Here is a 24,281-nt window from a genome sequence, read left to right on the forward strand (position 1 = left end):
GAACCTCTGTACCACTCATTAAAATCAGACAGAGATTCAGAAAGTAAGCAGAGTAAAGCGCAAGAAAGCTCAAGGCTGAAAGGGTGGAGGAAATTCTTCTGCCATGTGTTTTTATGCCCAAGACGTCTGAGGTACAAACCTGCTCTCGGCGATGAAGATCAAAACCATGACTTTACTTTTTACAACCAACAGGCAAGAGACTCATTTGACACGGCCGTTTGGCCATCCATTATTTACCAAGTCATTGAACAAAAAGTGGAACAAGAGGCAGCAGTTGCTGGAACAGAGTGCAGACATTATACAAAAACAGAGCAGTCATTTCTGAAGAGGCTCTTCTGTCTGCAAAAGAAGAAATGTTTTTCCTCAAAACCAAACCACAAGGGTTTAGATCCAGCATTTGTTGTTCAGGAAGCCGCACCTTGTCCATGCCTCAAGCTTAGGAACCAGTTCAGACATCAAGTGAGACACAGAGCCAAGAAGCCCTCACCATTCTTTCAGGAGCGCATCGGGAATGCACAGGACTACATCCAGGAGGAGACTATTGTGCTCTCCAACAGGCACACTGACGAGGGTGTTCAGGGCATCTGTCAAAGCATCCATGATGAAGGCCCTCACTCTGACTCCCTGGAGGTGAGTGTGGATGTGACGCCTGTGATGTCAGAGTGTGAATCCAGAAGTGCTCTGTATGCCACCCATGCTGAGAGCTGTGGTAAACCCAGCTTGCATATGGATCAAGAGGATGCAGAATATGCTACACTTCCTGAGGAGGAAACATTAACATTGGCTGCTGGAACAAATGGAAAAGATGAACCTGAAGCGTCATCTGACGTTAGTAGCTGTCAGAGGCAAGAGGAGGAGGAGGTGGCAGAGGAGGAGAACCACACAGCAGTTAATGTACCAGAAAGCCTGGTCATATGGGACTCATCAGCAACATCTCAAGTGAACCAGGAAGACGAAGCTATAGTGCAGAAGAGGGAGAGCACTGTGAATGAAGTCGAACAAACAACCTTCCAATCAAGTCCAGCTAATGCTGGCATAGTTTTCTCCCATCAGTATGAAAGTGGACTGTCACCACTAAAAGAAGTCATGGGCGCTGTAGACGAAATTCTGTCATGCCCTGTTGATTTCCATGGCAAACGTGGACTTGATATCCGTCATAGAGAAGAACCTGAGTCTGCAGATGATGGTCCTCAGTGTAAAATCAGTGAACCTCAGCCACCGGAGGTGCTACTTTACCAGACGGCACGTCTTTTAGTACAGGCAGCGATGGAAGCTGCTTTAAGGCAGTTGGAAAAGGACCTTGTGGGCTCAATTGCAGGATATTATGAGGACACTGGAGATTACTGAGTCACAGTGTTTTGGTATGAGGTTTTAATGACACATGAATATCAGTAGAGGGATCACCAGCTCTGCTGTGTGGTGCTGAATGTCTACTGTGAATATCTGTTCTTGTCACTGTCCATATTTGTCACACCTTTATTTACTGCTGAAATAGTTGGATAATATTTTAGAGAAAAAAATATGAACACATGAGCATTCATTCCATCTTTTCTGCCATGGTTACTTTTGTATGTTTTTATTTTCAGCTGCAAATAGGTAATATGACCGCTTAAGACAATGTTTCCAGAAGTCCTCATGTTGCCTTTACAGTAAGTTCTCTTTTGATGGAGGACTTAGTTAAGTATTTTTGTTATTTTTCCAAAAAGGCCATCATGTTCCCCAAATTGGAGGTGGAGGAGCTGTTTCCATAGCAATGAAACAATCACACTTGATGATACTCCTGAAGCTATTCTCTGACGCCCCCTCATGGTACATGTTTTTTACAGCAGGTTTCTCTAAAACTGCAATCTTAAAATGAATGTGTTGTCCCTATCTGGACACAGAGATGCATTAAAAAACAACGCAAGTTGTGTTGTTTTCAACACATTCGTTTTAAGAGTGTGGTAGTTATTATTCTTGACTTTTTTCCTCATGTTTGTTTTTAGTGTCCTGGTTGTTTTATGTTATTACCTTGTGAAAAGAAGATATATTACCTTTTTTGTTTATACTGTATGAATGTGAAACTATATATTTATCTTCCACTTATTTATATTCCACTTCCATTTATCTTGTATTTCTCATCTCTAACATGTAAATGAATAACCAGTCAAAACAAGAAAAGATCACAAAAACAGTAACGTCACTATATTATGAAACATTTATTCAGAAGCAGTGGGAGTGCACGTGACAATAAGCACTTCAGTGATGCCCTCCTCTTCCGCCGCCTCCGCCTCTTCCTCCACGGTCTCCTCTTCCTCCACGGTCTCCTCTTCCTCCTCCACGGTCTCCTCTTCCTCCTCCATGGTCTCCTCTTCCTCCATGCTCTCCTCCGTGGCCGTGCTCCCCTCCTTTACCTTTCCCTCCCTTCTTACCCTGATTTCACAAAAATGAAATATATATAATGACCAGCAGCTCTGGACATTGCATTGAACAACTTCTAAATGAATCCAATTAAATGCATACGTAGACATGGAAGTGAATGCATTGTATGCCCTTTCTTATGCCACACACATGCACACACCAGGAAAAAAAAAGTTATTACAGATATTTCTAACAGGTAGTAATATTAGTTATGCATGGCAGGCATACTCCAAACCTGATTCAGATCTTGCACAAATGATCACATCACATGACTGACTGCATAAAAGGCTGCTGGAACATCTACGCCCAGCCTTCAGGCACAGTTACCACCTGGCTCTGTGTTGCATTCTCTGCTTTGATCAGTTGCGCTAACGCCCTCAGCCTGTGTTGTATGTCTGAACATACTGTGCATATACATAAACAGTGCAATGTGCACAGCCATATTCACTTATACTGCAGCCAAAGGAACAGCTTCTTTACATTACATTACATGTAACTTATTTTTCCCTTCTCCATTCCCTTTCCCTTCTCCATCCAACTCCTAAAACATGGGCAGGGCATTACAGAAATCCCACACTGGTCAATAGACAGTAATGCCTCCGATTTAGAGGCTGTAGGACTGAGAATGCGCTCTTACCCCGGATTCACAGCCAGATCCCTCTTCTTCTGAGACCTTCTGAGGCTATGAACAGGAGAAATGTAAACACTCACAGCACACTAGGTCTCATTAACTAGCATAATGGTTCAGGCAAATGTCTTACCTTTGGTTCCTCTGAGAAAGAGAAGAGAAAATAGGAACAAAAAAAGGAATGATTTAAAAAAACAATATCAGAAATTTGAATAGATAAATGTGAATAAAACATCATTTTATCCCATTAAACAATATTTGTTAACCTTTACCCACCTCCACTCATGTTGATCTTGGGTCAATACAAGTATGTACACTGCAAAATACATGCATGTCAAGCAGCATCTAGTCAAGTATAATTTATTAGCATCTCCATTGAAGTGTAAACCTTTTGCGTGGTTTGTGTTTCACAATTAATTGTCCAAAGCCCAAACTCTATTGATTACAAATCTGTGAAAGCATGCATCAAACTTTTAAATACAAATCTCATGAGCTTATAAGCAACTGGGAAAACTTCCACTGACACCGCACATTACACTTACCCAGGAGTGTTAACTTTGTCTGCTGCAGCTGCTCAGCTCTATGCTTAATGGGTATATATAGTGATTTCACATTGGTCACACCCTGAGAGTGTAAGACAGGTAACTGCGTGAGTACCCAACCCTTAACAGAAATGTCCATGACTGAGAGAGGCGCATACGTGCCATATTTGTTTTCAGCGGTGTGAAGTGGTGAGAAAATATTTTTCATAGCCTCCTGTTTTACATCAGAGCGTATAAAAGGTAGATTTTGTCCTTGTCCTACCCAATTAAAGGTGGAAAACAAAGGAACTATACACTAGCGGGGGAAAATACCTAGTAGTCTTTTATGGGTCTGCTCCCCTCCCCCATTTTGGCCTACCATCAAATGCTTGATCTTTAGAAAACTGAGACCCTGTAGTTCCCTAGAAAACAATCAAAAAATTGTGTGAAGTACTGGCACAGAGTTACAGATGCTAGAGTATTGAATTCAGGAGTGCCAGGAGTGTGAAATGCTTTTTAAGAATTTACAGGTAGGAGAAAAATTATTCATACCCCTGGCATTGATTTAATTTTGGGTTTCTCTTGAGCAATATGTTTGTTCTGACTGAAAATGGCACATACAAAATGATTCATACTCTTTTAATCCATGGAAACATCTTTATTTGCCATCACAGCTCTCAAAATGGTTCTTATTATACCTACCAAGCCTCTCAATGTCTCATTAGTGATCACAACACCAAATGAGTAATTGTGAGTTTGAAAAGCAGATGGGTAGCACCCAGTATTTTTATTTTTTTTTGCCGACAGGTCATGAGTTACAGTTGGGACACATTCTATCTGCTGCTAACAAACCAGAAAATCCACAGCTCATCTGAGATAATTGTCACTGGAGTGTACTGAACTCCACTGGCAGCTGACACTGACATTGCTACATATAGGCTACCCCTGTAGGCCATTAATGTAATATGCATTAGTACAAGTAGCACAGTGAAGTTTCATTCTATGTTTCACCCTAAGCTGACATCTAGTGTTTTTGACTAGACTTGACTTAAGAAAAGATATCATATTGATTCTCTAAGCCTTCACATCCTTAAATTAAATGAAAAAGTGAAAGGTACGACTGTCGCTATAGTTTTTAATAAAGACTTTTGTGCATAGTCCCATTTCAATATCCTGGACAATTGTTTTGGGGGTGGGGGTTTTCTGACTGAAAACAGTAAGAAAAATGTCAGTCAGTTTGGAATTTCATCGTCTAATCACAGATCACAGACATGTGCAAAAGAATGCTGCTCTAGTGATGCCAAACTTGTTTGTGATATAACCAATAATTGATGGAGGAGTCGCCGTTTGAAACTGTCAGTCAATTAGGCTATTTGTGTTACAGAAACCTGCTCAACAGCTTGAGACAAGAAATGATGTCTGATTCATAATAATGAAATAGCTTAAATAAGACATGAAAACAAAACGACATAACTGCAATAAGATGAACTGCATGTCAGGACATGGTATAACCATGGTGTTGCCACATGCTACACAAAAGAAATAAAGCACATTTCCCATGTTTTTTCCATGCCATAGCCATACAGTACTCCTACAACTCCCTGCAAACTGCAAATCACACTTCACCTCTCCATTCTCTGGAACTCTTTGTAAGCATCAAGTTTCAATTTTATTCTCCCCTTGGTTACTTGTGCACACTATCAATGTGTGTGTGTGTGTGTGTGTATGTGTCTGTCTGTGCCTGCGTATCTCTGTATGTCTGTGGAACCAAATGCACTGCCAGTGAGCCTGTGCGTGTGTGTGTGTGTGTGTGTGTAGCCTATTTCTGTCTGTGTGTGTGTGCACCTGCATACATGTGTGTGCCAGTACATGTGTGTGTGTCTGTACAAATTTGTATGTGCTGCCATGGGCAGCCGTGGCCTACTGGTTGACTTGTAACCGGAGGGTTGCCGGTTCGAACCCCGACCAGTAGGCACGGCTGAAGTGCCCTTGAGCAAGGCACCTAACCCCTCACTGCTCCCCGAGCGCCGCTGTTGTTGCAGGCAGCTCACTGCATTGGGATTAGTGTGTGCTTCACCTCACTGTGTGTTCACTGTGTGCTGAGTGTGTTTCACTAATTCACGGATTGGGATAAATGCAGAGACCAAATTTCCCTCACGGGATCAAAAGAGTATATATTCTTATACTTATGTGTCTGCATGTAGGCTATGTGTGTTTGTGTGTGCACATGTGCATGTGTGCCAGTGTACAGTATTTGCACAATATGTCTTTGTGAATCTGTGTGTGCAGGCATCTGTGTGCAGCCTTTGTGAGAGAGAGTGTGTGTGTACTGTAGGGCAATGTGCATATCGGTGTGTGTGTGTATAATCTGTGTCTGTGTGTAAAATGTAAAAAGTCTGTAGATGTTTCTCCCAAACTGATTTAATACACTCACAGTGTAGCCAGTCCACATACAGTGGTCAATCAGAGTGGTCCAAGCAGCTATTTACAAACGAATAGTTTGGTTCCAAAATGCTATATCTCCATTCTTAAAAACATTCTTAAAAACATAATGTCATGTAATTTAATTGTGTATTTCAGGTATAATCAATCAAATTGTTGTTTTGATTGAGTAAAGATAAACCAAATAGCAATAGCCAATTACAGTTCTAGGCTACTGAAGTTACTTGCAAAACAAAATGTAAAAAAAAATAAAAAAATCATTAAAATTGTGGATATAGCGTTTTGGAACCAAACTCTTCAAACATTAATAATTTAAGCAGACACTTTTATCCAAAGCCACTTACAACCGTGAAGAACAACATGCATGCTACATAGAGAAGAAGGCCTAACAGTTACTGCAACAATACTAGCCTAAACTGCCAGAGGACGAGTGCAGAAGTTGAAATAACCTTACGTAGATAGGGCTCTGTGTGGGGTAGACTAGCCTACATACGCCACCTATTGGTCAAACTCATAGACTGTTATTGCACAGTCAGTGGTCAAATCTTGCCACCTGTGTCGAAAACTTACACAGCGACAGGGGTAAATTGGAAAACGGGATTGGCATGTTTGAAGCTGTAGGCTAGTCAGTATCTTGACGACCGTAATAACTTTTTTCGAGTCTGCCGAGACAGCATGGCATCACTTGAGATTGCACGTTATTCTTTCGCTCCCTCCGCCTCCTCTCCTAACTTCTGCTTCATCACTGTAAGTGCACTTTTGCAATCACGGGCATTTTATTTGGCTTGTTTAAAGCGAAGTAAACATTGTTCTCTTAAGCCAACAACCAGTCAATTGACATTAATATAGGGTATTGTCTAGCTTGAGCAATCGTCAATGGTAAAGCTAACTTATCTCTGGTGAAATTAGCCCTAACGTTAACTTAACTTACCATTACAAAATATGAAATAAATAAGATAGCCTAAGCTATAAGATAGCATAAGCTAGTCACTATCAACACGTTTTGTTGTTTGCTCGTTAGCTTTAGAGTTAACTTTACAGTAATGTTAATTGAGCCAATTGTCATTGTTCTATCTCTCTTTTTTTTGTATATAAAAAAACACGTTTTCTATCACTTCCGTTAGGCTACATCATCATCATCATTCGGGGCCTTGTGGTGTGCTAGGTTGTGGTCATTTATTGTATGCTCTAGACATGGATTTCACGTATCATGCAAGGCCTACTTCACCGAGTCCACACTAAGTTTAGTTAATTTCACCACCAGATTGCGTTACTGCAATTGTCATACAACGTATGAGAATATCAGCGTAAACAAATAAAACAAAATGAAATAAACACAGCCTAATGATCGTTTGTCATAAGGCTACTTGCAGAAAATCTGGTTGCCAAACTGTCAAAAGCTGGAATACTTCTTCTCAGGAATGTAACTCATTTTAAAATAATCTTTAGGCTATTGCACTTTTCAAAAAAAGTGAACTGTCATGTAGGCAAAATCATCGAACAGACAGTCATAAATGTAAGACATTTTAAAAAATAAAATAAATAGCCATCTAGGCCTACAGGTTTTTCCTTAGCTGTTTTCACTATTCACTTAAGACATCTTCAAATCGGTGCAGGCTATTGATTTTATGCAACGTTTCCACTAACGTTCAAATGTGTGGCATGTATAAGGCGTGCAAAAATGATGCCAAATCTCAGTCCTGCTTGCTTTTCTTTTTTTTAATCATTCCCTACAACAGTTCATCCATGTGACGTATTGCTCTATCCTGATGTAGTTCAGTCGGTCACTCCCTAGTTAGAGACAGAATGTACAGATGAGATGACACACTAATGGCTAGTCAATAGCGGCCCTGTTTGCTCTTGTGCTCGTCTGGGAGGAGATTCAACAATGTGAGTCACAAGCCTCCCTGACTCCTCAGGGTTTGGGCAGGGGCTTGTCCTGTGTGTGTGTGTGTGTGTGTGTGTGTGAGAGAGAGAGAGTGAGAGTGTGCTGACTGGTAGTTTACAGAGACGCCCCAGTTGGAAGGCTGACTCCACGCCCTGCACACAGAACTCTGGGAAATCCTCCAGACGGCAGCTTGTTGTGCCTCTCCATTCCTCCCCTTCCGCACCCTCTTCTCCTCCTTTCCTCTCCTCCCCTCCTCCTCACACCCTTATGGGGATCCCCCTGGTATCACACCCCCATTCCCACACCCAAGCATGGATCAGGCAGATGTCATTAAGAGGGTCTCCCTGATTGAGGGTGAGATCTAGACTATATCAGCCTATTCATGGTTCTTGGCATTGAGTGCAAGTCTAATCTGTCACACACAGGGAAACCATCAGGCTAAAAATGGAATTACAGTGTTAGACTCAGACCAGACTCAGAGATTGGCTCCTTTTGGTGGATTGGATTCTGGTTTGGCTGTGGTTGTTGTCTAAGTGAACATCTTAATTGGCGTAAGTGTATGCATATGTAAGAGTGGGAGAGGGAATACAAACAAACGAGAGAGTGTGTGTTTGTGTAAGTGTGTGTGTATATAGGGAGGTGAGGTGTGTGTGTGGGGGGGTCATCAGTGTGCAGGGAACACAGGGCAGTAATGGGAGGAGGCAAGGGGAGCCACAGAGAGGTGTGTGTGTGTGTGTGTGTGTGTGTGGTGGGCTTGCGGGTTGGGGGTGGTGAAGGACTGAAGGGTAATTTTAACTGGGTGCAAGCGCTCCAATGAGCGACCAATAGTGCTCGAGAGGGGACTGGAGTGAGAGAACTGGAGAGTGTGGGTGAGTGAGAGAGAAAAGGGGGAGAGAGAGAGGGAGGGAGGGAGAGATTGAGGGTGAGGGGAGCAACTGAGCGAGCAGGCAGGGTAGTGAGGGAGTGAGAGAGAGGGAGAGGCAGGCAGGCTGGTGCTGTGAAATCCGTCAGCAGGGTCGCTCGCGGTGCGTTTTGTCAGACGTCTTGGCTCGGAGCCCAACTTGGCTTTTTTGTAGTCGAGGCATGATCGCAGACTCCGCGCAGTTTCCCCTGCCGCGTCGGCTGCCGTGCCTTTGGAAGGATCCCAGCTTTAGCCACTGACATGCAGAGACCCGTGAGTCCTCTCTCTCTCCCACTCTCTCTATCTCTCTCTCTCCCACTCTCTCTATCTCTCTCTCTCTCTCTCTCTCCATGCCTTCTGTGCCTTATCTATCTCCTCTGTCTCTCTCACTCTTTCTCCCTATCTCCTCTACTTGTATTTCTCTCTCTCGCTCTCCTGTCTTTCTCCTCCTCTACCCTCTCTCTCTTTCACCCTGTCTCATCAGGCTGTCATAATCTCTCACGTTTCCTCTCCCACTTGCTTTCATCGCCCCTCATTTGTTGCCTACATCGGTTTTTCCTCCCTGGTTCTGAGCGGAGCGGAGCAGTCGGAGTGTTTTCCCGTTCTGCCCCTGTGTCTGAGTGCTGTAGCTGCCTGTCGTTGTGTGTCTGAACGCAGGGCTGCAGCCAGCCGAGGGAGAGCCGCCAGAGAGCCCCGTTAGCTCAGCGCCGGACACTGAGCATGGTGGGCGGGAAGGGAGAGGGAGAGCAGAGAGCGTCCAAGCCCACCGCCACTGGCTTCATAGGAGGCTGTGGGGAGTGTGGTAACCTGAGGGTGTAGCTAGCTGGTCAGGCATAGTCCAGAGTTATTCTGTTTTTGTTGTTGTCGGCAGGAGTTTGTTTTGAGCTGATATTTACCCTGCGGTTTGACTGGACGTAAGACTAGCCCATGAGCATTACCTCAACAAGCAAATGGGATTTATTTTGGGCTGATGTCGTCATTGACAACATGATCAAAGATCAGCTTTTCTTTTTTAAATGATGTTTTGTTGATGGAATACAGGCTAGCACACTCTGTGAGTTTTTGTGCATGTGTGAGTGTGAGAGAAAGAGAGCGTGCTTGCGTGACCTCATTCCTGTTTTTATTCCTGCCCGGCCGCTGTGGTTCTGGCCTGTTGTGTTTGGGCAGCCCATGACAACCGAGACCACTGGGGCAGCCCTCATTCTCTTCCAAGAGAAGCCCCGCTTCTCAACTCACCCTGTCAAACAGCCAAGCCCAGCCGGCACCATTTCTGTCTCCTCTCAGACCTGCTGTTTCTGCTGCTGGCGCGGCGCTGGCCTTTCCTGCTTCTTTATCGGTCATCTGTCATTTTATTCAGCCAGTTTTTCAGACAGCAGTGCATTGAGAGAGGCCGAATATTCCTTGTCCTGCTCTCTGGAAGAGAGCCGTGTTTGTTTGAAACCTGTTTTTGCTCTTGATTATGTGCTGTTAAGCTTCAAACGTCAATCTGTCCTGGTATGCTAAGAAAACCAGGAATGTTGAGAATCTTAAGTGAGGCATGTACATTGGGATGGGCATGTTATACCCCCTCACCACCACCACGTTGAAAATGTAAGACCTCATTAACAAAACAAAATCACCCTGTTCTCCTCCCACTCAACCATTGAAAGTAGAACAAAGTGGCTACGCAGACCCTAAAATAGGAACGTTTCCCAGATTGCAGAGGGAAAGGAAGAATTCCGGGGTGGGGGAGTGATTCCAGAGTCTGTGGGCTGGCACTCCATTCTTCCCTTTCCGTGTCGCAGCGGTGCTGCCCGGGAGGGTTCCGTGCGCGTGGACCTGGCTGCTCGGCCTGCTACGAGAGCCAGATGGAACGCTGTGACTCATTGTTCTGCTTTCAGCGGAATGTCACATGGAGAGGCCAGGATCCTCTCTTTCCCCTTGTCAATCGTCACTGTGGGTGACAGGCGTCTGCCGCAGAGCCTCTCTCTCTCTCTCTCTCTCTCTCTCTCTCTCTCTCTCTCTCTCTCTTGTTCTTTCTGCCTCCTCTCTTCACCACTCTTTTGTTTATCCTCACGTAGGCTACCTTTTCTTCATCTTGTCCAAGCTCTCTTCATATGTTTTTTTTTACCTTTCCCTTTCTCCTGCCGCCTTCTCTCTGCCTCCTGTCTCCATCTCCCCTTGCCATTGACGGGCTGGTGAAGCGGGCATTTTGCCCTGTTTTTCATGCCAGGCTAAGCAGGGTGAGGGAGCTGCGTATGCTGCCTGGCGCCTCTACCATGCTGATTCTGCAGCCCCCAAACCCCCCTCTCTCACACACACATACTCATGCTCTCTCTCTGTCTTTCTCTCTTGTCCTCGTTCGCTCACTGGCCAGCCTGTGTTGTGCTGATGGCTGCTCTGGTCTCTTTTAGAAATTCCTGCATCAGAAATATTTATATCTGCTACACACAGAGCTGTAGGTGAGTAGGTATCTAGGGGGTACACTCGCTGTCAGTACGTTTACACGACACTTGAATAAAACAAATGATTGTGTTAGTCCGACTAAAACCAGACTTTTAAAATGCAAGTAAACATTGTTAGTCTGACTGAAATTGAACAAAAGCAAACTTCTTACAGTCGGACTAACACACTCAGATGATGTGATAGAAAGTGGAATAACTCCTGCATGTATACGCTCCATCAGACCCATTGTTCTACACACTCTGTGCATGCTTGCCTCTGGATAACAACAGTCGGCACCAACATGGATGTCTTTTTAGCTTGGTGTTCGTGTGCACAAATTCTGATACACATGTGGATAGGAATTAGAACGTGCTTCTGTTAACTTTGTAATCTCAGGCAAGTACCTAGATTGTTTGTGTGTGTGCGCGCGTGTGTGTGTGTGTGTGTGTGTGTGTGTGTGTGTGTGTGTGTGTGTGTGTGATCTGTCTATGTGTTTATGTTTGTCTGTGTTGTGTCTGAAATTGTAATGTTTGTGTTTATATTACATAGTCTGTGGGGGTCTGAGAGTGAGAACGTAGTGTATGTGTTTGAGAGGTATAAAGTGTGTTGCCATGTAGAGGAATAAGGGTTCAGAGTGCACCGATGGAAAGCTCCTGGCGTATCTGGCGTCCGCCTTTTAAGCCGCTGGAAAAGCACGCTGGATTTGATCTGACAGCCCCTGTGTGGGGTCCACTTTGAAGGCCTGCGTCGGCACTAAACGAGCAACGCCCCATGCGTGGGAGTGAGCACGGTGAGAGTGAAAGTGCGGTGGAGCCAGTAGCGTTTTTGGCAGGGACCCTGCTCACTTGGGTATTGTGTGTGTGTGTGTGTGTGTGTGTGTGTGTGTGTGTGTGTGTGTGTGTGTGTGTGTGTGTGTGTGTGTGTGTGTGTGTGTGTGTGTGTGTGTGTGTGTGTGTGTGTGTGTGTGTGTGTGTGTTTGTGTGTGTGTGTGTGTGCATTTGAATAGGTATTCACCAAGGAGAGGTGGTTCAAGTTCTTCCTCACTCGTGTAAACACATGAATCTGTGAGCTCCAGCCTCCTTTCTCTCTTTCACTCTCGTTCTCTCCCCCTCTTTTTTCATTCTCCTCCTGACTTTCTTGCTCGCGTCTCTCTCTCTCTCTCTCTCTACCCCCTCTCCCTTTCTCTCCCTCTCTCTTTTTCATTCTGTTCTTCACGTCCTTGCTCTCTCTCGCTCTCACGTTAAACAAAGTCTCTCCTCTTGAGTGCTAGCATTCAAGCATTGATGGCCTTAAAAGCCATTGAGCATTTTGGCTTTGTTCCTGACTGTCAGGGAGAAGTTTGAGAGTATTGGGCTTTGACCCACCACAATACCATGAGTCCCTCACTTCAAAAGACTCCAGAAAGCCACATACACCTGTAGTAGAACTGCGTGCTGTCTCTGAGTGCTGAAGTACAGCGAGTGGGAAATGATTCTAACTTGCTTGTAAACACTCAGCTGTAGGCATTCAGCCTTTTATGTGCTTTCCCATTTGGGTCACAAATCCAATGTGTTCAGGTGACTTCAGACGCTTAGCACCTCTTTGGTAGCTGTGCTATTCTGAGGGAGGTTGAGGGCTGGACAGATGGGATAGGGACAGTCCTTAGATGGGGAGAATGGAAGAACTGAGGCCAACTGAGCAGAGGCAGTAAGAAAGATCGGAGTCTTCCGGGCCTTGTCAGACATGCCATTTCAACTTCCCTGATCCCTCCACACACACTCACACACTCTCATTTTCTCTCTCTCTCTCTCTCTCACTCTCACTCTCTGTCTCTCATACTCTCTCTCTCTCAAACACAAACACACACACTCTCTCTCCTTTTCTTTCTCTGTCTCTCTCACACACACACACACACACACACACACTCACTCGCTCAGTCCTCCATTTGTGCAGCCATTTAAAGACACAGCATTACTCAGACATGCCTGTCCTTTAATAGGGGCTCCCTGTAGGGATAAGAGCGCCCGGCTGGCCGCCCTGCAGGAGGATGCGTCCAGCCACTCTGGGAGTCCCATCAGAAGACCACAGTGTACACAGTGTCCCTCCCAAGAAAAGATCATGGAAGACTAAATGTGTTCATAGATTCACTTTAATATCATTGCTCTGACACCTTAACAGCCGTGAGCTGTTGGTAGCCCCTCTTTGATTGATTTGTGGGTGCACTGGATTGGGCTCATTCTCCAATGGCTGTATTTGACTGCAGGCTCTTAAAGTGCTTTTCTGAGCTGTTGTCGCCCTTTTCTTTCTTTTCCCGTCTGTTTAATCCGAGACAGGGAGAGCCCATTCTAGAAACTGTTGAAAGATTCTTCATCAGCTTGTTTCCATAGAAGTGCTGCGATGATGCTTCTACTCACAAAACTGTACTGAAGGGTTCTGTGTAAAAAGCTTGTGTGATTTCAGTGTGTATCAGGTTTGCAGTGACTGGCATGACCTCTGCTGCATTGTAGAGGACCTGCAGAACCTTGGGCTGTTCAGCGAACCCTTACAGAAGCATGCTTTGTTTCTAAATATGAGCTGTTACCATGGTGTGAGAGTTGTCGTTTCACATTTTGTGTGTCCATGTGTGTGTTTATGTACTGTTTGTGTACTGTTGTGTGCTGTTACCATCTGTGTGTGTGTGTGTGTGTGTGAGAGAGAGAAATGTTTTTTTTTCACGACACTGTGACAGTGCGTGCTCTGCCCCTCCACAGTGACTTTGCTGATGGCCAAATGCCTCGAATACTCGAGTCTCACGTTCCCCCCGTGTGACACTGACCACACTAATGTCCTGCCCATGTGTTAGACGCTCACTACATAGCACTGCTGTTGGAAAGTCACGAGGCTCTTGGACTGTGCATGCACACACACACACACATGGTCAAGATAGACAGAAACTGGAGAGTGACTAGCTTAGTTAACATACTTAGGGTGATTAAATCAGGAGAGCAGATTCTTGTGATGTCAATACGTCAATATTTAAGGATTTTGGTCATGTGAAGATATGGCCACTCTTGCATTTACGTTTGTTTAACACTTCATGTTGATGTGGGTGAACCCCATAGTTGGGTGGTGGTTAGATTTGTTTTCAACCTGGGGGACATGCGGTCTTGTGCGTGCATGGCGAAATTCCGATCAATTTGAAGGGATGTGTTGGGTTTTACAACATGCCATCGAACACGATTCAGCTATCAAGTTCAAAGACTGGAACTCTCAGTTTTAGAATTTTTGTTTTAATATTTTTCATTATTAAGGCTGATTGTAAAGTTGAGAAGGGCCATTGTAATGACGGAAAGCTGAACATCTCTGACAAAGTTGCATATTTAAAGGGCAGGTATGTGTGGGAGGTATCACACTGTTATTATGGTGATTCGGCCTGTGCCATTTGAATTGTCCTGAAGGCTTTTTTTAGCAGTAGTGGCTGTTTTGTTCTTTGCTTCATCTCCTTTTGATAAAGATAAATGAGTCTGTATGCACTATGCAGAAAAAAAAACATGTGTCCCAGATTGCAGATACTCATTAAATTAATATTATACACGATATCTTTCACAGCAGATACTGCACTGAAGAAAATGCACAATCATTCACAGAAGATGACCTATATTTACTGGAGAGTGATGATACAAGGATACAAGGAAGTTTATTGTCACATGCATATAGTTACTGGATGTAAGAAATGCAGTGAAATTATGTCTGGTGTCAGCCTATTTGTGCATTTATGGGGGGGGTAAAAAGTGCGGTAGAAATGGGGGTTTAATAGATTAAGTGGCAAGGGCTGCATAAGAAAGGTGGGGGAGGATTTGGGGGGGGGGGGCACCAACAAGGAGCACCCAAGAGCAACAGGGGCAAGGAAAAACTCCCTTACCAAGGAAAAAACCTTGGGCAGATCCACGGCTCAAGGGGCTAACCCAACAGCAAGGGTTCTTGGTGTGTGTGTTGGGGGGATGACAAGGGAGATGGGATAGTGTGCTGTGTATGTGGGGAGAGGGCAGTGTGCAATATGTGTGTTGGAGAAGCTTCCTGATGAATTAATGAGCTGTGTATGTAGGGGAGAGGGGGGGGGGCAGTGTACTGCAAGTATGGTGAAGGGACTTACTATTGCAAGCAGAGTACTGTATGATGTATGTGAGTGATGACAGTGAAGATGTGTGTGTGGGTGGGAGGGGAGTGGAGCAGTGACTGTGTGTGTGTGTGGGTAGGTGGGGGCAGTGTGCTGTAAGTATGTAGAGGATGTGTGTTGAAGAAGATCCTGAAGACAATGTGCTGTGTATGTAGGGAGGGGGGGGCAGTGTGCAGCAAGTATGTAGAGGAGGCTTACTGTAGCAAGCTGTGTGCTGTATGCATGTGAGGTGATGACAGTGATGATGTAAGTGTGTGTGTTTTGTGTGTGTTGTGTGTGTGGGGTGGGGGGGGGGCAGAAAGGCTAGGCAATCAAGGACATGGGTAGATAAATGGAGGAGAAATCAAAAATAATAAATAAAAAGTACTGTGTAAAAATGTGCAAAAGTTGGAGAAAGTCAGATGTGTGTGTGTGTGTGTTTTGACGTGTGATGAAATAAGAAAATAAATAAAAGGTCTGTAGCATAGGGAGAGGGATGTAAAAGTGCTAAAAGTCATGTAGGTGTGTGTGTGTGTGTGTGTGTGGGGGGGGGGGGGGGGGTCATGAGTGCTTAGGAGTGAATAAGTGCAAAGTCAGTATAGTGTGAGTTCAGAGTTGGAAAAAGTTTGAGAGTGCTGAGGAGTGAATGTGTGCAAAGTCAGTAGTGAGTTCAGAGTTCGGATGGCCTGGGGATAAAAACTTCTCCTGAGTCTCTCAGTTCTGGCTTTGTGACTACATAGGCGTCTTCTTGATTTCAGCGGTAGGAATAATCCATTGTTAGGATGAGAAGAGTCCTTCGGCTCTTAGAAGTACTCTTCTGGAATAGATATCTTGTAGAGCAGGGAGTTGAGTTCTTATAGTACGTTCAGCTGAGCGCACTACTCTCTGCAGAGTACTACAATCTCTAACTGTGGAGTTCCCATACCAGGTGATGATGCTACCAGTTAGAACACTCTTAACCGCTGAAGTGTAGAAGGCCTTCATGATGGATGTAGAAACTTTGAATTTCCTTAGCTGACGAAGGAAGTAGAGTCGTTGTCTGGACTTCTTCAGAACATATTGAGTGTAAACAGTCCATGTTAAGTCTTCAGTAATGTGGACTACAAGGTATTTAAAACTTGTGACTCTCTCTACAGGTTGGCCGCTGATCATTAGTGGGGTGTAAATGTAGTTCTGCTGATGCCTTCTGTAATCCACAACCATTTCCTTGGTTTTATTGACATTCGGTGTCAAGATGTTAGATTGACACCACTGTGCCACCTCATCAACCTGATCCAAGTAGAGCTGTTCATTGTTGTTACTAATCAGGCCCAAGATCACTGTGTCATCTGCAAACTTGATGATGGAGGTATGACTACTGTTGGCTTTGCAGTCATGTGTGTAGATGTTGTACAGCAGTGGACTCAAAACACAGCCTTGGGGAGCACCAGTGCTGATGGTTAATGTGTCAGATGTCAGACCCCCCACTCTAACCACTTGTGAACGGTTGGTGATAAAAAAAAAATAGCCAGTGACACAGGGTGGTGTTCAGTCCTAAGGCCTTCATCTTTGTGACCAAGGTGAGCGGTACTATCGTGTTGAATGCTGAACTGAAGTCAATGAACAGCATCCTTACATAATTCCCATTCCCCTCCTCCAGGTGAGTTAAGGTGGTGTGCATGAGGTTTGAGATGGCATCCTCTGTAGACCTGTTAGCTCTGTAAGCAAATTGGAGGGGGTCGAAGGAGGCAGGGAGGGATGAGCAGATAATGTTTTTCACAAGCTTCTCAAAACACTTCATCACTGTAGACGTCAGGGCTACTGGGCGGTAGTCATTCAGACATGATGGACTTTTGTTTTTCGGTACTGGAACAATAACAGACTGCTTGATGCAAGTATGGACGACGGGCATACTGTAATGTACTGAAGCTGCTGACATAAGCCATCATCTTAAATCATTGCTAGTTGCTGTATTAAGATCATTAATACTGATCATTAATACTGGTCATTAATACTGGTGTCACAGGCATATGAAAGAAGTCTTTTTGAAGACCTGTGAGTCTTGTATCAGAACAGTTGAATGCTGGGCATCTCAGACATATGACACATGAAAAGCAGATGTTGGCAATGTTAACACGCCCAGTATGACTGCTGATGAATTCGGGATTGGTCAAAATGCCTTTATTCAGTGGGCATAACATTTATACCAAAGTCTAAAAATATTCCCAGTGTATTCCCACTTATTGACCCTGATAATGAGGTAATATTTGACAGTTTTCAAAACATGAATGAATTCTTATTTAAACACGACATGTTAACAAAACAGGCATCAGCTTTTTGTTAAAGTTGGCACGGTAGTTGGTGATAATTCCTTACACTTACACTTATTTAATTAAGGGGTTTTTACACTTATTTAATTAAGGGATTTTTCCTCAGGTTCACTCTCTGATTTTGGAGCTTTAATTTGGTAATCCTTTTTCTCACAGCATATTCTTCTCAATCTTACAAACTGTCCATTTGGGATGTTCTTAATTAAATGATCAGGATGGAAACTTGAATGCTATGCATTGACTTGTTGATAGTTTTTCATAGATTGTATTTGTGTTCCAAAACTTTGACATATAAAATGGAATTGTCCACGGTGGAGGTCTTGTGACCCCACAATTGTCTATTTCGCTTGTGGTGGGTGTCATCAAAAATCATAGATCGAACCTGAGGAAGCCAAACGGCGAAACGCGTCGTTCGCTCCCAAGAAAACAAATCTTGACATCAGACCACCAGTGTGCGGTGATAATCTCTACTTTATGAACATAAGCATGCATATCTTTTCTTGATCTATCTAGTCTTATTGTCGCTCATATATCTCTATGAACTTGTTTTAAACCGGAAGCTAACAGACATGCAGGAAAAGGAACTTTTCACTTTGGCAGCTTGGCCCAATGATCACACATTCTGACTGAAAACGCTTCCGTGTAGGATGCACCTCTGCTTCCTAGGAGTGAGGATGCACCCTCTCTCTCTCTCTCTCTGCTCCTGTGGTCATAGTGCTTGCTCTAGGGGGTTCAAATTCAAGTTCAAACTGTAGGGCTCTGTAAATAACCAGGAAATATATTTATAAGTTATTATGGCACCAAACCAAATAGATTTGAACTGAATTGGTGTCTTGCTGTGGCTCTGCAGAATCCCACAGATATGATGAAGCAGAAGGATGAGGAGCTCGACAAAAAGATCGAGGCTCTGAGAAGGAAGAATGAGGCTCTCATGAAAAGATACCAGGTGGGTGGCAGAGCTCTCTCTCTCATCTTCTTTTTTGTTCCCCTGTATCTTTCTTTAACTTGCTCACTCACTGGTCTACTTTGTCTCACTTTCTTTCTCTCTCTCTCTCTCTCTCTCTCTCTCTCTCTTCTGTGTGCCTCGTCACATACTCTGCTCTCCCATTCTCCCATCTCAGACCCAATCCATCTCCGTTTTCATCTTATGGTTTTCCTATCTTACATTTTAAATGTCTTCATTTTGGCCATTAATCCAGAGCATTGTATATGGCAGTGCAGACAGGGCAACTTCCATTTTTCAAGCAATCACGTCATCAATCAAGTGTTCTGTTTGGATGCTGGTGAGAAGTTACCCACTGATGATTAAGATTCTCCAGATAAGATGGGTTGTGTTGCCTAATATCAATGGGACAATGTGCAAATCACACTCTCAGCAACACTGTTGCTCAAAGGGCTGCTGTATGTGTGTATTCTCACCTTTATTTTCTACCTTTGAGCTCCAGGAGCATGTCAGGAGGGAATAGCACTTCCTCCCACTTGCTGTTGTACATTGCTGTGGTCCCATATCTGTTCCCCAGATTACTCTTACAGATCCTTTCAACTGCATAATCAAACATGTGGTCCTAAGGCATTTCTGGTGGCACAGAAAACTACATTGAGCTAGTGGTAACTTGGGGTTTTGAACATTTCAATCGGAAAACCTCTAGGAACAGATTGAAAGGGTCTATATTTCAGACTTCAAAATTCCCAATTCCAACTTTAAAGCTGGAATAGATGGATTTGCCCCATGGTTCAGAAATAGGAACTAGGAACTAAGTGGTGTTCCATGTACTTTCTGTAGTAGGATGTCATTAAATGTTGACTCCTGTGTGTGGAACGGAGCTGGGGTTTTAGGTGGGCAGTGGGCAGTTGTCAGCAGCGCAGCGTTACTCATCTTGTTGCCCTGGTCTCTCAGGAGGTGGAGGAGGATAAGAAGATGGCAGAGCAGGAGGGCATGGCTCCGCAGAGCCGCAAGTCAGAGGACCTTTCCATCACCATCAATAAGACCACAGTGAGTGACAGTGAGAGAGTGAGAGTGAGAGTGGAGGTTGTAGAGGTCAGCATATGAAATAACCATGAACTAATATGTTGAATGCTTCTTTGATTTGCACACAAACTACTTGTAGATAACTGTGGGGAAAAGGCCTGTTTTAATTGTTGTTCATTAGTTAATAAATGTTGCTTTTGGTATACATTTTGTCTTTTGTAGAAATGACTTGGTTGTTTTCTTGCTTATGAAAATGCTTAGGGTAACGCTAACTCATATGGATCATGCCACAGACCTGTATTGCGATGATGGAGATGTAATGTGTGGAATTTTAAACTCCCCTTGTCAGTGTGGTCGATGTATGTGGCAAGCAGAAGCAAGCAGACAGATAAAAGACATTATATGTACGTGTTTTGCCATATGCTGTAATTCCACTGTTCTGAAAGCTAGTTTTTGAAAAGTTTTTCCTCTCTCTCTCTCCTTTGTTTCTCTCTCTCTCCCTCTCTTTGCACGTCCATCTTCCGTCCTGAAGCAGGAGCCGCGGATGGTGCTGAAGAAAGCTGGGACCGGCGGTAGCTCCCCCCAGGACAAGAGAGGCGGGGGAGAGGTGGCCGACGGAGGCCCTACACAGTTCAGTATGGGCCGGGGGAAGAGACGCCAGCTCTTTGTCACCATGGTGGGGAACAACAAGGTGAGGAGATCTGGTCGTTACCTGGGTTACTAATGTTGGCTACTGCTACATATAGCAGCAGGGATGCGCTAAAAACCCAGTACACACATTTCATCATGATTATTGTGTCATTTTAAGGCAATATGCTGGTTATCGTAAAATATATATTTTGGAATGTATTGTGATGTTTTAGTTCTTGTCATAAGAATTTTAACATTTTTCTGGTTCTGGCGACTATTCTCAAAAGATCATACAAGAAAAATAACAATGATGTGTGCGCGTGGGCGTGTGCGCGCGCGCGCGTGTGTGTGTGTGTGTGTGTGTGTGTGTGTGTGTGTGTGCATGCGCTGCCCTCAGGGTACCCGAGTGGTGAGTGAATCAGCGGACCCCACCCCTCCAAGGCCTGGAGGGAGAAAGAGCAGCGCTGAGGATGAGGACGAGAACCAAGTCACCGAGTCGTCCAGGAGAGGAGGAAGACACGGCCAGTCCCGCAAGAGGACCTCTCAGACACAGGTTCTCTCTTCCCCCCCCCCCCCCCTCTTATACACACATCTACACATGACAAAAATGACTAAACACATAAACACCTGTATCAGAGTTTCCGCTTGGAAAAAATGGTGCCGGTCAAAGTGACTGGCAGAGGTGTCGTTTTCCGGACATTTTGATGATATGCCTGTCAAATATCCTATTATCACTTCTTAATTAGTCAAGTTGAGGAAAACTGGAGACAGGTTATGTAGCTTAAAGAATGCCATAATCAGGCCGTATAGAATGCCACATGTTCATTAACCTAACTTAAACATGCTTAAAAAAACGTGTCAATTTAAAAAGCTTGCCAGTCTCTATGCTGTTTTCATGGACAGCAAGAATCCGCTTCGTTCGTTGTTTTAAATAGGCTACATTGTTTGTTGCTGCTACCCAAGTTATCTCCAGTGGTTCAACAGTTTCACTTGCGCAAATGCGCACACACATGGAATAAGCGCTCACACCTCTACCCCCTAATGCTCTTTATTTGATAACACTAAATTAAGAAACATTTCCTATTCTGGAAAATGTTTGGTTTCTTTTTCTTTCGGTCTGAGTCTCAATAATATCATCAGAAACTATGTCACCAGTCAATATGTCAATAATATCACCAGAATAGGAAATACCATTTGATTGTGCCGCAAATTATCCGCACACCAGCAATCTCCTTGTCGAGGAGGCCCTAACCCTACAGATCATAGACAGAGAAAGCATGCTCTGGGAGCAGAACACAGTTGCATGTCCATGAAACCATGAGCCTGTCTACACGGAAAATTACAGTTTCATTGTGTCATTGGAGTGTCATTGGAGCGGCTGCACCTCCACTTGTGGTGGTGGAGCTGACCAGACACAATCATCTATCGCGTCTGGCCTCTGAAAAAATCTTTTAAGGCTAGTCTCCCTGGGCCTGGCCGTGTTTGAACCGTCTTATTTGTTCTTTGTTTAACAGATGTTTTAACTCATTGAATGCCAAGCTGTTCAGGAGCTTTGTCCTAGAGTGCCAGCAATCTAGACCAGAGTCCTGCACGGGTTCGGGTACCCGCGGGTACCCGACGGGTGACCTGCACATTTTGATGAAACGGGTGAAAAATATTCTACTGTGTCAGATGCGGGTGCGGGTCGGGTCGGACACGGTGGTGACACGGGTCGGAATTGGCCTTTCATAAACATCACGTGCATATGTAACAATATTTTCTACAGTAACACATCCTAAATAATATGCCTGCAATTCAAGTTGATAAAAGCATTTGAAATGCACGTTTCGTACGTGCCTTCCCAAAACAGGCGCCTATAGGCTATTTCACTTTTAAAAATCACATGCGCGGGATCTGCCTGCAGTCTTTCAGAACAAAAGTGGCTGCACATTGATAAAAAAACGCCTAAAGATGACTCTTTTGACATGTTGTCATGGTGGAGTGAGCATGCTCGTTTAATTCCCAATATTGCCTAGATTGTGAGATCTATTGACATCCCTGCAAGCGAGCGAGATTTCTCCTATGCGTGGGAAAAGGTATAGGCACATTTTCCCCATTCAATCTTGCACTCAAATAAACGGGATAGTGTCACACGTCTTATGCCTATTTCCATAAAGTTTCACAGGCTAATGCATAATCCGGTGTAGGTTATGACCGAATCATTCCTTCATTTAATGTAGGCTAGCCTACTACTGCTGTTAATAAGTTGTGTGTGCAAGGCCGTGTTTGAATTCTAAATTAGGCACTTGCGTGGCGATAGCCTTGTAGACGCATCTGCTTGAAAAGTGGTAAAATGTTATCACTCGCGTGTTGAAAAGTAGCCAGGCTACCACAATACATCATGTAGGATATGCCTGTCAACTTCAGCTGAAGTTGGATCTGCAATGTTAATGGTTGTGTAATTAGTTCCTTAAACGTGTCTGTTTAACTCGGGTACGGTTCGGGTGTCAGTTTTATTTAATGCGGGTCGGGTCGGGTACGGATTTTAACTAGCTCTGGTGTCGGAAAACGGGTCGGATGCGGGTTTAAACATGACAGGTACGGGTGGGTGCGGATTTAAAAAATTGGACCCGTGCAGGACTCTGATCTAGACCATTGTTGATGATTTTTGTACAGCCACAGCATATTCTGTGTTATAGCTATGAACACATACAATGGCTCGTTTAAAAGGTGAGACTTTAAGCTCTCGGTGGGTGCAAACCGTGTATTTCTACACGCCTCTGTTCCTGAGAAATCCCAAGCTAAACAGTGGCTAGTTTTCAACAAATCTCTGTTTTTTTCTAGAAATGGAGATATAACGTCTTTCATGAAATATGAAGTGTTGCCTGTTACTTACTTGTGTAAACTTTCCGGGAAGGGATCAGCGAGACCTGGCGAGACTGCCACCTAGTGATAGACCCACGAAAATGGCCTGGTTTTGACCTGACGTGCATGCGTCACTGATTCGATCCAAAGCGGCAACCGAGTTATGATAAAATGTCCAGATAAAATGTCCAGATTGTGCGTTTTCGATAGTCATATATTTCATTTCCATTCATCACAGAGTTCCCAAAATCACATATAAGGTGTGTTAGAGTGTCTAGTTTCGTAATAAAAAAAAAAAAAGCTAAAAACGTAGGCCTAATATTACGTTTTTGGCACTCAAAGCATGGCACTCAATGAGTTAAGTGTGCGCTTCCTATTTAAAATGCAGCATGCATGTTGTTTAATAACTTTCAAACGGTAGAGCCTGTTCCTTTAAAACATAGCCAAAGGACGTATTCTTGCTTTAGTATAGACCTACATTTAGATTTGTTAGTGGGACGGATAGATTTAATTTTGTCCAACATTTAATTTTTTTTCTGGCCAATGTCCGGCAATTACCGGACAATGGAAACCCTGACCTGTCTGTAAATACACACATATATACAGATTGAGATGGGGGAAAAGACACTAATTCCCAAACTCATACACAGAAAGACACTTCACACAACTCACACATATGCAAACACATTCAACACAGATAGACATGTCTTGATCACATGCACACACACATGCACACACGCACACACATGCACAGCACACTCTCAGCACACTCTCACATACACGCTATGCTGACATTCCCACGCTTGCCTGTGTGAGTTTATATGGAGTGGAGTGTATTCCCAGAGCAGGAAGTCTTGACATAAATCAGTGGGATGTGATGTCTATTCATGAGTGGACAGACAGGAGCAGCCAGTCACCTCAGCAGGCTCTACACTCCCACTTGTGCCCTGTCTGTCTGCTCTGGCTGTCTCACCCTCTATAGTCTCCTCCACTACTCTCTGTCTCTCAGTCTGTTTTCTCACTCTCTCTCTCACTCACTCCTGCCCCTGTCTCCCTCGTGCAGCGTCTGTCTACTCCTTCTCTAGTCTCCCCCACTTCTCACTACTCTCACTCCTTCAACCCCTCACCCTTGTCTTATTCCAACTCCTCTCTCTCTCTCTCTCTCTCTCTCTCTCTCTCTGTCTGTGTAGTCACTAATGTTTTTCCACTCT

At 44.2% G+C, this 24,281-nt stretch overlaps 1 protein-coding gene across 2 annotated transcripts in view; it reads left to right on the plus strand.

Moving 5' to 3' along the window:
* The first annotated feature begins 8,793 nt into the window (after window positions 1–8,793).
* ccdc9b (coiled-coil domain containing 9B) overlaps window positions 8,794–24,281 on the plus strand; it is a 36,765-nt gene continuing 21,277 nt past the window's right edge. The window contains exons 1-5 of one of the 2 annotated variants that reach the window (XM_076299711.1): window positions 8,794–9,053; window positions 18,478–18,573; window positions 19,525–19,620; window positions 20,129–20,287; window positions 20,624–20,779. In XM_076299711.1, the coding sequence (XP_076155826.1) occupies window positions 9,042–9,053; window positions 18,478–18,573; window positions 19,525–19,620; window positions 20,129–20,287; window positions 20,624–20,779 (519 nt within the window). In that variant the 5' untranslated portion in view covers window positions 8,794–9,041. The remainder of the gene's footprint in view (window positions 9,054–18,477; window positions 18,574–19,524; window positions 19,621–20,128; window positions 20,288–20,623; window positions 20,780–24,281) is intronic. The other variant, XM_076299714.1, reaches the window with a different exon arrangement.

This window comes from Alosa pseudoharengus, unplaced genomic scaffold (genome assembly GCF_046254945.1).
Source record: "Alosa pseudoharengus isolate Yale_2024_CS ecotype anadromous, Long Island Sound unplaced genomic scaffold, YU_APseudo_1.1 YU_APseudo_1.1_scf_22, whole genome shotgun sequence".
In the NCBI taxonomy this organism is placed as follows: Eukaryota; Metazoa; Chordata; class Actinopteri; order Clupeiformes; family Clupeidae; genus Alosa; species Alosa pseudoharengus.